Genomic DNA, 14257 nt, shown 5'->3' with positions numbered 1-14257 from the left:
CAGAGACCAGCCTACCAACGACATGGTCCTTTATAGATCCTGTATATGTAGAAGGGACCTGCACTCCCCCCCCCTATAATGGATGGCACCATCCAACGTCATTTCCCAACCACACCATTCCAGATCAGCGCCCCTCTTTGTATACCGGAAACACGGCGGATTCTAATCGCAATCTCCAGACACACAAATTCCACACCAGAAAAATTAAACGGAAATTTTTTATTAAAAAAAAAACATCTTATGGCAGTGACTGTTAGAAATGTTGGGGGAGGGGGGCACATGATTAGGATAAAGCGATAAGGATTGGGGGAGGGGAGATAGAAAACTTTAGCGAGACGTATCGGCCTCTTCCGGGGGCCTCATCCTCATTCCGAGTCCAGCTCATCCTTCACTAGAAGCTTCTTCCCTTTCTTGGGTTTGATCTCATCCCGACATTTGCGGCATTTCAGCGTCCTGCGGAGACAAAACGCGTTTAGTCAGCGGCTCTTCATAGGACAACAGACATCGGTGTTCATCAACCCTCCCCAGATCCCAGGAGGCTACCTCTCTAGATCGCCACCCCCCCAGATCCCAGGAGGCCACTTCTCTAGACCGCCACCCCCCCCAGATCCCAGGAGACCACCTCTCTAGACCGCCACCTCCCCAGATCCCAGGAGGCCACCTCTCTAGACCGCCACCTCCCCTGATCCCAGGTCACCTGTGAGGCGTGCCACCTCCCCAGATCCCAGGCGGCCACCTGTGGGGCGTGCCACCCCCCCAGATCCCAGGAGGCCACTTCTCTAGATCGCCACCCCCCCAGATCCCAGGAGGCCACTTCTCTAGACCGCCACCTCCCCCAGATCCCAGGAGGCCACCTCTCTAGACCGCCACCTCCCCCAGATCCCAGGAGGCCACCTCTCTAGACCGCCACCTCCCCCAGATCCCAGGAGGCCACCTTTCTAGACTGCCACCTCCCCAGATCCCAGGAGGCCACCTCTCTAGACCACCACCCCCCCAGATCCCATCTCTTTAGACCACCACCCCAGATCCCATCGCTCTAGACCACCACCCCAGATCCCACCCCCCCAGATCCCAGGAGGCCACCTACCCAGATCCCAGGAGGCCACCTCTCTAGACCGCCACCCCCCCAGATCCCAGGAGTCCTCCCCTCTAGACCGCCACCCCCCCAGATCCCAGGAGGCCACCTCTCTAGACCACCACCTCCCCAGATCCCAGGCGGCCACCTCTCTAGACCGCCACCCCCCAGATCCCAGGAGTCCTCCCCTCTAGACCGCCACCCCCCCAGATCCCAGGAGTCCTCCCCTCTAGACCGCCACCCCCCCCAGATCCCAGGAGGCCACCTCTCTAGACCGCCACCTCCCCAGATCCCAGGCGGCCACCTCTCTAGACCACCACCCCCCCAGATCCCAGGAGGCCACCTCTCTAGACCGCCACCCCCCCAGATCCCAGGAGGCCACCTCTCTAGATCTCAGGAGGCCACCTCTCTAGATCGCGGACGGCCACCTCTCCAGATCCCAGGAGGCCACCTATGGCGCGCCATCTCTAAACCGCCGCCTCCCCAGATCTTGGGCGGCCACCTATGTCATCCCATCTCCCGGCAGTCACCTGGTAGAGCCCCACCTCCCCACTCGGCAGCTACAGGGTGGACGCCTGTTACAGCCCACCCCAAGCACGTACCCGACACTGTGCTCCCCAATACACACTCGTCTCCTCATGTCGCTCCCACATTTATAAGTGGAGCTCAGTGGCGCCCTCCTCTCTCTCTGCCATATTACAGAAGTGGATCACTTACAGTTTCTGGGGCTCCGCTTTGTTGTCCTGACACTCCAGGGCATCATTTATCTTCTTGAGCATGTCGTAGCGCTCACGTCCTCGGATCTGGAAGGAGAAAATTAGGTCAGCATCAAGAGAAAAAAAAAAGGGGGCGGAGACAGAGGGAAGGCGGGGTTACCTGGAGGGTGAAGACTTCCTCTTCTGTGACGAGCCGTTTTTTGGGAATTAAGACCTCCAACGTCTGAGGGTTGGAAATGGCTGGAAGGACGAGAAACAAAGGTCATTACAGTAAGCCCCTCCCCTCATTACTTAAACCCCTCCCCTGGAGGATTAAAAGGTAATTTCTGCACCGCCCCCTACAGGTGAAGTTGGGGAACTCCCCCTATAACGCAAGCCACTCCCCTTTCCTGGAATGCCAGAATTCTTGAACCACCGCACTCAGATTGGGATACTCAGCCAATCCTCAATGGCCCCACCCCTTGGTGCCCCACCCCCGCAGAGTCTCACCTCTTTTCCCGCTGCCCTTCAGCTCCTTCTTCTTGGTGAAGTTCTCCTCCTCCGTTCGGCGGTCTCTGCCAGGGCAAGCGCACACACGGACCTCGAAGCAGCGCCGGCCCAGGAGGACACCCCTGGAAGACATGGAGGGGTCAGAGGGGCAGACAAGAGGGCGCTTCCCCCCGCCCCCCCCCCCCCATCATGACTGAACCCCTAAATAAAACAGGGCTCCCAAAACCTGATACTCACTCCTTGGACTCCAGGGTGATGATGGTCATGATGGGTCGGCGGTTCATTCCCCCCATACAGGAACTGTTACACATGTAGTTCAGGAGGATGGTTGTACACTGGGACCCCACCTGGAAAGGAGAGAACGTGAGGGGGTCACCGAGAATACCACCTCCCCCCACTGGTCCCCTCTCCATCAATATGGCACCCAAAGCACAAAGAGACCAAGGATTCCACACCTCCCCCCAAAAAGGCCCCAACCGTTCCCCTCTACCCCCCAATAAGGCCCCTGGAACACAGGATGTCCCAGAGGATTCCACACCCCCAATACCTCCCCCCACCCTTCCCCCTGCACTACAATATGGCCCCTGGAACCCACAGCACAGGAGGTCTCAGAGGATTCCACACCCCCAATACTTCCCCCCCCCCCACTACAATATAGCACCTGGAACCCACAGCACGTCCCAGAGGACTCCACACCCCCAATACCTTCCCCGCCTTTCCCCCTCCACCCCAATGGCCCCTGGAACCTAGAGCAGAGGAGGTCCCAGAGGATTCTCCTCGCCACCCCATTACCTCACCCCACCTTTCCCCTCCACCCCAATGGCCCCTGGAATCTAGAGCAGAGGAGGTCCCAGAGGATTCTCCTTGCCCCCAATACCTCCCCCCACCTTTCCCCTCTACCTCAATATGGCCCCTGGAACCTAGAGCACAGGGGGTTCGAGAGGATTCCCCAACCCAATACCTCCCCCACCTTTCCTCTCCACCCCAATGTGCCCCTGGAACTTACAGCACAGGAGGTCCAAGAGGATCCCCCTCCCCCACCACAAATACCTTCCCCTACCGTTTCCCCTCCACCACAATAGGGCCCCTGGAACCACAGCACAGGAGGTCCAAGAGGATTCTACACCCCCAATACCTCCCCCCTCCCTTCCCCCTCCACCACAATATGGCCCCTGGAACCCACAGGAGGTCCAAGAGGATTACCCTCGCCCCCAATACCTCCCCCCACCTTTCCCCTCTACCTCAATATGGCCCCTGGAACCTAGAACACAGGGGGTTTGAGAGGATTCCCCAACCCAATACCTCCCCCACCTTTCCTCTCCACCCCAATGTGGCCCCTGGAACTTACAGCACAGGAGGTCCAAGAGGATCCCCCTCCCCCACCCCAAATACCTTCCCCTACCGTTTCCCCTCCACCACAATAGGGCCCCTGGAACCCACAGGAGGTCCAAGAGGATTCCACACCCCCAATACCTCCCCCCACCACAATATGGCCCCTGGAACCCACAGGAGGTCCAAGAGGATTCCCCTCCCCCACCCCCAAATACCTTCCCCCTCTACCACAATATGGCCTCTGGAACCTAGAGCACAGGGGGTTCGAGAGGATTCCCCACCCGAAATACCCCCCCACCTTTCCCCTCCACCCCAATGTGGCCCCTGGAACCCACAGCACAGGAGGTTCAAGAGGATTCTCCTCACCCCCAATAGCTACCCCACCTTTCCCCTCCACCCAAATATGGCCCCTGGAACCCACAGCACAGAAGGTCCAAGAGGATTCACAACCCGCAATGCCTACCCCACCTTTCCCCCCCTCCACCAGAATATGACCCCAGCTCACCTGTGGCTCCTCATAGGGCAGGCACACGCTGTGACGCCCATTGACATCCTCTGCGTACTGTGCCATGGAATTCCCTTCCACGCGGATCAGGTGACTTCGAGGGGCATAGTCTAGAAGAAAGATAAACGACTTTATTCAGAGGAAGTCATGTGACCCGAACATTGAGTTTGTTTTCCCCCCGACTGGGTCACTTCCCATCCTCAGGACACCAGAGGTCTTCATGTGAGTTACGGACAACCAATCAGCTCCTTGTATCTACTTCCTAGCCTGAACCAAGAGCTTGATGCCGATTGGCGGCACATTTTGCATACTGCCGAAACAGGATTTTGGTACTTACCGTAAAACCCCAATTCTTGGAGCTCAGTGAGGAACACAGGAGGAGTTCAGATAGTCGGGTTATACTGCCGACCACAGGAGGACCGGTAAACAAACACTGTGTTCGAGTCCAGCATAAGCCCCCCCCCTACTCTAACCATGCCTCGCTTTTGTGGCAAAGAGGTACCAACAGCTTCCTAATTTTTTTCCTCTGGTCTATTGAAGGACACAAATTCAAAAGCTGTGAAGAGGTCCAAATCAGAGCCCCAGGAGGGGGGAGGGTACAAGCACACATCAGAACTTGGGAAGAGCCGCCTGAAGGACCTCACACCCCGAAGCCGGGAATCAGATAAGGCCTGGACATCCAACCTGGAAAAACCTGGACACCCAAGTGAAGGGAACACCAGATGGAAGACATAGAAAACCGGCTCGGTGCGGAAAAGCCCAAGAGGCACGTACGGATCTGGTGGAGAGCGCGCCGACAAGGCGGGAGAGGGTGGAACCCCAACATTAGGACCAGAAGCTTTAATGATGGTTCTTCTTTATGAAGACCATCAGATATGAGGATGGAAGAGATGTTTACAGCCAAACCCGCATCCAAGCCATGGAGTGGAATGGAGGATCTCACCCGACGAGTTGGACAGGAGGGACTGGAAAACGATGTTCTGGCCAAGGTGAAAAATGCCAAAAACCATCCAAGGGTGGAAGGCATTTCTTGGCCTCAACACCATCTTGTCCTTCGAGTAAGACCAGAATAGGTTCTTTACAGGATAGTCATCAGCTCAGAGACTTGGATCACGGCAATGAAGAAATCAAACCTGAGAGAGTGGGGGGGGGGGCCTCCAAGAGGAGCAAATGGTTGTTTTTGTAACGTTGATCATACCAAAATCAGATCCCACAAAGTCAACCAAGAGCACACCGGGGGAGTTACCCTATAAAAAAAAAAAAAAGGCGCCTTAACAGGAAGCCAGAACTGGAGTCTCCAAACTGCGGCCCTTTGCTCTTCCCCGTCAGGCCACTGGTGCCCAATTCCCCCCCCCACCCCACTAACACCATCAACGGGGCACAATTCCCACCCCCCGTCAACAGGGCAAAATCCCCCCCCCCCCACTGACACCATCAACAGGGCACAATTGGCCCTACCAGTGCATAGACTGTACCCTGAGGGGTATCAAAGGCCAAATTCCTGGTCCACGCCCATATGCAAAAATGCCAGGCTTAGCACCACAAAGAATCTGAGATAAAAGTGTCTTGCCTGGCACCAGGCAAAGTGCGGCTTCCGCGTGTAAAGATCGATCGGACATCCACTTTTTAACCAAGTTCTCCTCAAACAAGTATAAGGCTGATAAGACGCTTGGGGAGGGACAAAACATTCGTCAGGGTTCCTCCAGTCTCAAAAAGGAAGGCCAAGAACAGCCGTGCCAGAAAGGAAGTGCCAAGTGCCGGAAAGGTCTTGGTAGCCTTAAAGAACCTTGACTTGGCCAGCACTGGCGGAGGCTCAAAGCCAACCCCGGCACCGACGCTCAAGGCCAACCCCGGCACCGACGCTCAAGGCCAACCCCGGCACCGACGCTCAAAGCCAACCCCGGCACCGACGCTCAAAGCCAACCCCGGCACCGACGCTCAAAGCCAACCCCGGCACCAACGCTCAAAGCCAACCCCGGCACCGACGCTCAAAGCCAACCCCGGCACCGACGCTCAAAGCCAACCCCGGCACAGACGCTCAAAGCCAAAATGTGCCATTCAGTCCATGAAATTCTGCATCAAATATTGATAAACTACCCCCCACCTAGAACTGACCCCATGCTGCAGGTGTAGAATACCCCAAATCTTCTGTTACCCCCATAGTTTACATGTAGCCCCACCCCCTCAGAATTCATCCCATGGGAGGATTGTAGAAGAAAAAAAAAAACTCTTCCAATTTCACGATACGGTAGATGTAGCACCAACCATCGAAAAAGGGAGCAGCCCCTCCATAGAAAATATTGGAAGGTACGAGGAGACAATGACTAGAGACATTGTAGAAGAAACCCCGCCCCTTCTGGGGCCACTTACCATCACCCGGCTCCATGGATCTCTCGTGATGAGGGCACCGCTTCACCACCTCTGCCATGTGCTCCGATTTCTTGTACACCGCCACGGCGCGGAGCACCGAACCGCTGGGAGGGGGGGCCTGAACGTGGATCAGAACCGGGCAGGTCTTCGCCGATTGGCAGAACAGCTTGTTCAGGTCTGGGGAGTACTGCAAACAGGATGGGGGAGGAGTGAGCCAACGGGGTCCCCAACCAAACGAGAGGCGTCTCCCCCACCCCCCGACATTAGACGTGTCCACTCATCCAACTCCCCCGCCAATACAGAACATCCATCACTCCGGGGACCCACCTACCACCTCATCACTCCGGGGACCCACCTACCACCTCACCCCCCCCCCCCCATCACTCCGGGGACCCACCTACCACCTCATCCCCATCACTCCCGGGATCCACCTACCACCTCATCCCCCCATCACTCCGGGGACCCACCTACCACCTCATCCCCATCACTCCCAGGACCCACCTACCACCTCACCCCCCCCCCCCCATCACTCCGGGGACCCACCTACCACCTCATCTCCCATCACTCCCGGGACCCACCTACCACCTCACCCCCCCCCCCCCCCCATCACTCCGGGGACCCACCTACCACCTCATCCCCCCCCCCCCATCCCATCACTCCCGGGACCCACCTACCACCTCATCCCCCCCATCACTCCCGGGACCCACCTACCACCTCATCCCCCATCACTCCGGGGACCCACCTACCACCCCATCCCCCCATCACTCCGGGGACCCACCTACCACCCCATCACTCCCGGGACCCACCTACCACCTCATCCCCCCCCACCTCCCCCCTCATCCCTCCAGAGACCCACCGACCCCCCTCATCCCTCCAGAGACCCACCTCATCCCTCCAGAGACCCACCTACCCCCTCGTCCCTCCAGAGACCCACCTCATCCCTCCAGAGACCCACCTACCCCCCTCATCCCTCCAGAGACCCATTTCATCCCTCCAGAGACCCACCTCATCCCCCATCACTCCGGGGACCCACCTACCACCTCATCCCCATCACTCCGGGGACCCACCTACCACCTCATCCCCCAACACTCCCAGGACCCACCTACCACCTCATCCCCCCATCACTCCGGGGACCCACCTACCACCTCATCCCCCCATCACTCCCAGGACCCACCTACCACCTCACCCCCCCCCCCCCCATCACTCCGGGGACCCACCTACCACCTCATCCCCCCCCCCCCCCATCCCATCACTCCCGGGACCCACCTACCACCTCATCCCCCCCATCACTCCCGGGACCCACCTACCACCTCATCCCCCCCATCACTCCCGGGACCCACCTACCACCTCATCCCCCATCACTCCGGGGACCCACCTACCACCTCATCCCCCATCACTCCGGGGACCCACCTACCACCCCATCCCCCCATCACTCCGGGGACCCACCTACCACCCCATCACTCCCGGGACCCACCTACCACCTCACCCCCCCCCCCCCCCCCCCCCTCATCCCTCCAGAGACCCACCGACCCCCCTCATTACTCCAGAGACCCACCGACCCCCCTCATCCCACCTCATCCCTCCAGAGACCCACCTACCCCCCTCATGCCTCCAGAGACCCACCTACCCCCCTCATCCCTCCAGAGACTCACCTCATCCCTCCAGAGACCCACCGACCCCCCTCATCCCTCCAGAGACTCACCTCATCCCTCCAGAGACCCACCGACCCCCCTCATTACTCCAGAGACACACCGACCCCCCTCATCCCTCCAGAGACCCACCTCATCCCTCCAGAGACCCACCTACCCCCCTCATCCCTCCAGAGACCCACCTCATCCCTCCAGAGACCCACCCCCCCCCCTCATCCCTCCAGAGACCCACCTCATCCCTCCAGAGACCCACCTCATCCCTCCAGAGACCCACCTACCCCCCTCATCCCTCCAGAGACCCACCTCATCCCCTCATCCATCCAGAGACCCACCTCATCCCTCCAGAGACCCACCTACCCCACCTCATTCCTCCAGAGACCCACCGACCCCCCTCATCCCCCCCAGAGACCCACCGACCCCCCCTCATCCCTCCAGAGACCCACCTACCCCCCTCATCCCTCCAGAGACCCACCTACCCCCCTCATCCCTCCAGAGACCCACCTCATCCCTCCAGAGACCCACCTCCCCCCTCATCCCTCCAGAGACCCACCTCATCCCTCCAGAGACCCACCTACCCCCCTCATCCCTCCAGAGACCCACCTACCCCCCTCATCCCTCCAGAGACCCACCTCATCCCTCCAGAGACCCACCTACCCCCTCATCCCTCCAGAGACCCACCTACCCCCCTCATCCCTCCAGAGACTCACCTCATCCCTCCAGAGACCCACCTACCCCCCTCATCCCTCCAGAGACCCACCTCATCCTCCAGAGACCCACCTCTCCCCCCCTCATCCCTCCAGAGACCCACCTACCCCCCTCATCCCTCCAGAGACCCACCTACCCCCCTCATCCCTCCAGAGACCCACCTCATCCCTCCAGAGACCCACCTCATCCCTCCAGAGACCCACCTCATCCCCCCAGAGACCCACCGACCCACCTCATCCCTCCAGAGACCCACCTCATCCCTCCAGAGACCCACCTACCCCCCTCATTCCTTCAGAGACCCACCTCCCCCCTCATCCCCCCAGAGACCCACCTACCCCCCTCATCCCACCTACCCCCCAGAGACCCACCTACCCCCCTCATCCCTCCAGAGACCCACCTCATCCCTCCAGAGACCCACCTACCCCCTCATCCCTCCAGAGACCCACCTCATCCCTCTCCAGAGACCCACCTACCCCCCTCATCCCTCCAGAGACCCACCTCCCCCCCCTCATCCCTCCAGAGACCCACCTCATCCCTCCAGAGACCCACCTCCCCCCCTCATCCCTCCAGAGACCCACCTCATCCCTCCAGAGACCCACCTACCCCCCTCATCCCTCCAGAGACCCACCTCATCCCTCCAGAGACCCACCTACCCCCCTCATCCCTCCAGAGACCCACCTACCCCCCTCATCCCTCCAGAGACCCACCTACCCCCCTCATCCCTCCAGAGACCCACCTCATTCCTCCAGAGACCCACCGACCCCCCTCATCCCTCCAGAGACCCACCTCCCCCCCCCTCATCCCTCCAGAGACCCACCTACCCCCCTCATCCCTCCAGAGACCCACCTACCCCCCTCATCCCTCCAGAGACCCACCTACCCCCCTCATCCCTCCAGAGACCCACCTCATCCCTCCAGAGACCCACCTCCCCCCTCATCCCTCCAGAGACCCACCTCATCCCTCCAGAGACCCACCTACCCCCCTCATCCCTCCAGAGACCCACCTACCCCCCTCATCCCTCCAGAGACCCACCTCATCCCTCCAGAGACCCACCTCATCCCTCCAGAGACCCACCTACCCCCTCATCCCACCTCATCCCTCCAGAGACCCACCTCATCCCTCCAGAGACCCACCTCATCCCTCCAGAGACCCACCTCATCCCTCCAGAGACCCACCTCATCCCTCCAGAGACCCACCTCATCCCTCCAGAGACCCACCTCATCCCTCCAGAGACCCACCTCTCCCCCCCTCATCCCTCCAGAGACCCACCTACCCCCCTCATCCCTCCAGAGACCCACCTACCCCCCTCATCCCTCCAGAGACCCACCTCATCCCTCCAGAGACCCACCTCATCCCTCCAGAGACCCACCTCATCCCTCCAGAGACCCACCTACCCCCCTCATTCCTTCAGAGACCCACCTCCCCCCCTCATCCCCCCAGAGACCCACCTACCCCCCTCATCCCTCCAGAGACCCACCTACCCCCCTCATCCCTCCAGAGACCCACCTCATCCCTCTGGGACCCACCTACCCCCCTCATCCCTCCAGAGACCCACCTCCCCCCTCATCCCTCCAGAGACCCACCTCATCCCTCCAGAGACCCACCTCCCCCCCTCATCCCTCCAGAGACCCACCTCATCCCTCCAGAGACCCACCTACCCCCCTCATCCCTCCAGAGACCCACCTCATCCCTCCAGAGACCCACCTCCCCCCCTCATCCCTCCAGAGACCCACCTCATCCCTCCAGAGACCCACCTACCCCCCTCATCCCTCCAGAGACCCACCTCATCCCTCCAGAGACCCACCTACCCCCCTCATCCCTCCAGAGACCCACCTCATCCCTCCAGAGACCCACCGACCCACCTCATCCCTCCAGAGACCCACCGACCCACCTCATCCCTCCAGAGACCCACCGACCCCCCTCATCCCTCCAGAGACCCACCGACCCCCCCTCATCCCTCCAGAGACCCCCCTCATCCCTCCAGAGACCCACCGACCCCCCCTCAACCCTCCAGAGACCCCCCTCATCCCTCCAGAGACCCCCCTCATCCCTCCAGAGACCCACCTGTCCCCCTCATTCCTCCTGGACCCACCTACTCCCCCCCCCCCCTCATGGGTTCCCCAAGAAAGCTTCCACCACACAGGGAATTCCTCCTCACTGTTCCCATTAAAAAAAAAAGAAAATCAAATAGGACCCCCCCCCCCACATCCCAATTCCCCCACAAAATAGAATTTCCCCCCATAACTCATCACACACCTCTTATCACACAGGGGCCCTTCAGATTCCATCCGGCATCAGATCATCTCTTCTCCGGAGCGTCGCTTCCTGGGGAGATCCTGCAGAACATCACTGCTGACTGACGGAATCTCGGGGTACCCCCCCTGGGAGGGGAAGGGGGGGCTCCATTCCTGGACAGAGCTGCAACTCCTCATCCCTCCATACTGCTCTATGGTGAGGGAGGAGGAGGAGCTGCACACACCAGGATCCCGACTAGTCCGGACATGTTCAGGACGGGGCCGGTCCTGTGTCTCATCCTCGGGACACGGGGCCCATGCCGTCCCTCACACACGGGGCCCATCCCATACACCCAGCAGGGGGCCTGTCCCTCACACCCGGGGCCCGTCCCATCCCTCACACCCAGCAGGGGACCCGTCCTGTCCCGTCCCGTCCCTCACACCCAGCAGGGGACCCGTCCCATCCCTCACACCCAGCAGGGGACCCGTCCCATCCCTCACACGGAGCCCATCCCTCACACACAGGGCCCGTCCCCCTCGTACCGTACAGGTGACAGACTTGGCGGTCCCGTTCTGCTCGAACTCCAGCTGCAGGAGGTGGTTCCCGGGGTAATCCTCGGTGGAGGGGACGGCGGTGGACGATGGAGGAGTGAAGGTGCTGGTGATCCCGCCCTCCTGTAAGGTGGTCATGGTCGGGGGAAGGGGAAGGGGGTAATCCAAATCCTGATAATGGAGAGGAATGAGAAGAAGAAGAAAAGTGACGATCGACGACAACGATGGAAACCCAACAATAGAAATCCCACCCCGAGAACCACCCAGGAAACCCCATACATGGCAGGAGACACCTGAGAACAAGGCGGGGGGGGGGGGTAAGAGGGGACACAGCGGGGGACACTGCGGGGTCACTTACTTGAAATCCCACTTCCGGACAATTAACCGTCTGCATGGCCGGCAACCTGAAGAATAAAAACAACACAAATCACTACAATGCTCCGCCCTTTGTAGGGTGACAAGCCAGCTCCTCCTCTACTATATACCCGTCAAACTGGGGATATAGTGGTGTCAGCAGTGGGGTGTCACCGAGTGTCAGCAGTGGGGCAACACTGGGTATATTGGGGTGTCACTGGGTATATCGGGGTGTAGTGGGGTGTCACTGGTATATCGGGGTATCACTGGTAATATCTAGGTGTCAGCAGTGGGGCAACACTGGGTATATTGAGGTGTAGTGGGGTGTCACTGGGTATATTGGGGAGTAGCGGGGTATTTTGGGGCGACACTGGGCTTATCGGGGGTGTAGTGGGACAACACTGGGCTTATCGGGGGTGTAGTGGGACAACACTGGGCATATCGGGGTGGGGTGACACTGGGCATATCGGGGTGGGGTGACACTGGGCATATCGGGGTGGGGTGTGTATTTTGGGGTGTCACTGGGTGTAGTGGGGCGTATTGGGGTATATCGGGGTGACACTAGGTATATCAGGGATTAGAGGGGTGTATCGGGATGACACTGGGTGTAGTGGGGTATATCGGGGTGACACTGGGTGTAGTGGGGTGACACTGGGTGTAGTGGGGTATATTGGGATGACACTGGGAATATCGGGGTGTAGTGGGCGAATTAGGGTGACACTGGGTGTATCGGGATGACACTGGGTGTAGTAGGGTGTATCGGGGGGTGACACTGGGTGTAGTAGGCGAATTGGGGTGACACTGGGTTTAGTGGGGTATATCGGGGTGTCACTGGGTATATCGGGGGTGTAGTGTGGTGTCACTGGGAATATCGGGGTGTATTGGGGTGACACTGGGTGTTAGTGGGGTATATTGGGGTGACACTGGGTGTAGTGGGGTATATTGGGGTGACACTGGGTGTAGTGGGGTATATTGGGGTGACACTGGGAATATCGGGGTGTAGTGGGCGAATTAGGGTAACACTGGGTGTAGTGGGGTATATCGGGGTGACACTGGGTGTAGTAGGGTATATCGGGGTGACACTGGGTGTAGTAGGGTGTAGTGGGGTATATCGGGGTGACACTGGGTGTAGTAGGGTGTAGTGGGGTATATCGGGGTGACACTGGGTATATCGGGGGTGTAGTGTGGTGTCACTGGGAATATCGGGGTGTATTGGGGTGACACTGGGAATATCGGGGTGTATTGGGGTGACACTGGGTGTAGTGGGCGAATTGGGGTGACACTGGGTGTAGTGGGGTGTATTGGGGTGACACTGGGAATATCGGGGAGTAGTGGGCGAATTGGGGTGACACTGGGTGTAGTGGGGTATTTCGGGGCGACACTTACAGACTCCAGAGGTCCTCGAAGGTCTCCTGGCTGAGGGGCGGTTCCATACCGTTGTCACTGGGAGGATCCATTAGATGAGATCTGTGGGGGGAGGGGAGAACGTCATACACAGTACAGGAGAGGATACGGGGTATTCCATACAGAGGGGGGGGGGGGTTAAAATCACTTGGCTCCGCCTCTATGAGGAACACAAAACTCTCCATTCATACCCTCCTCACTCCTAGATTTAGATGCTTTTCAGCCACTAACAGCGCGATTTTACCCCCCCTCCCCCCACTAGGGCTGAAGAAAGGGTTAAATGTACCTGAAAAGCGACGCAGCGGTGCCCAATCACTGCAATGGAAAGAGGCGGAGCCTAAACTGATCCAAAGATGCCACTTGCAGAACTTTTCCCCCCCAACATCCCGCCAGAGCACCGCCCCTCCCCTTCTGGCCACCCCCCCTTCCTTCCACCCGCCCCTCCTATCCTTACACATTATAAAATCAGTGGGGTGTACCAAGATGTCCGCTCTCCCCCTTCTCACTGTATCCTTACTATGGAGGAGTGCGGGGTGTACCAAGATGTCCGCTCTCCCCCTTCTCACTGTATCCTTACTATGGAGGAGTGCGGGGTGTACCAAGATGTCCGCTCTCCCCCTTCTCACTGTATCCTTACTATGGAGGAGTGCGGGGTGTACCAAGATGTCCGCTCTCCCCCTTCTCACAGTATCCTTACTATGGAGGAGTGCGGGGTGTACCAAGATGTCCGCTCTCCCCCTTCTCAGTGTATCCTTACTATGGAGGAGTGCGGGGTGTACCAAGATGTCCGCTCTCCCCCTTCTCACTGTATCCTTACTATGGAGGAGTGCGGGGTGTACCAAGATGTCCGCTCTCCCCCTTCTCAGAGTATC

At 59.2% G+C, this 14257-nt stretch overlaps 1 protein-coding gene across 1 annotated transcript; it reads right to left on the bottom strand.

The window, feature by feature from the left end:
* Positions 1-204: 204 nt before the first annotated feature.
* On the bottom strand, positions 205-13467 carry TP53 (tumor protein p53). The gene is made up of 10 exons (XM_040347265.1): positions 13368-13467; positions 11986-12031; positions 11619-11798; positions 6488-6674; positions 4118-4227; positions 2518-2627; positions 2281-2402; positions 1952-2031; positions 1793-1878; positions 205-453 (listed from the first exon to the last, which is right to left on the bottom strand). Exons 1-10 carry the CDS (start codon positions 13436-13438, stop codon positions 366-368), a joined length of 1080 nt encoding a protein of 359 aa, XP_040203199.1. The 5' UTR covers positions 13439-13467; the 3' UTR covers positions 205-365.
* Positions 13468-14257: the final 790 nt, after the last annotated feature.

The sequence above is a fragment of the Rana temporaria genome, chromosome 3, assembly GCF_905171775.1.
Source record: "Rana temporaria chromosome 3, aRanTem1.1, whole genome shotgun sequence".
In the NCBI taxonomy this organism is placed as follows: Eukaryota; Metazoa; Chordata; class Amphibia; order Anura; family Ranidae; genus Rana; species Rana temporaria.
This window is presented reverse-complemented; position numbering and strand designations above follow the sequence as displayed.

Coding starts and splice junctions, on each gene's coding strand:
- TP53 (XM_040347265.1), bottom strand. CDS start 13,438: ATGGATCCTCCCAGTGACAACGGTATGGAACCGCCCCTCAGCCAGGAG. Junction 6,675..11,618: donor CCAAGTCTGTCACCTGTACG/GTACGAGGGGGA, acceptor TCCTGTTTGCAG/TACTCCCCAGACCTGAACAA. Junction 2,628..4,117: donor TGCCCTATGAGGAGCCACAG/GTGAGCTGGGGT, acceptor TCTCCTTTCCAG/GTGGGGTCCCAGTGTACAAC.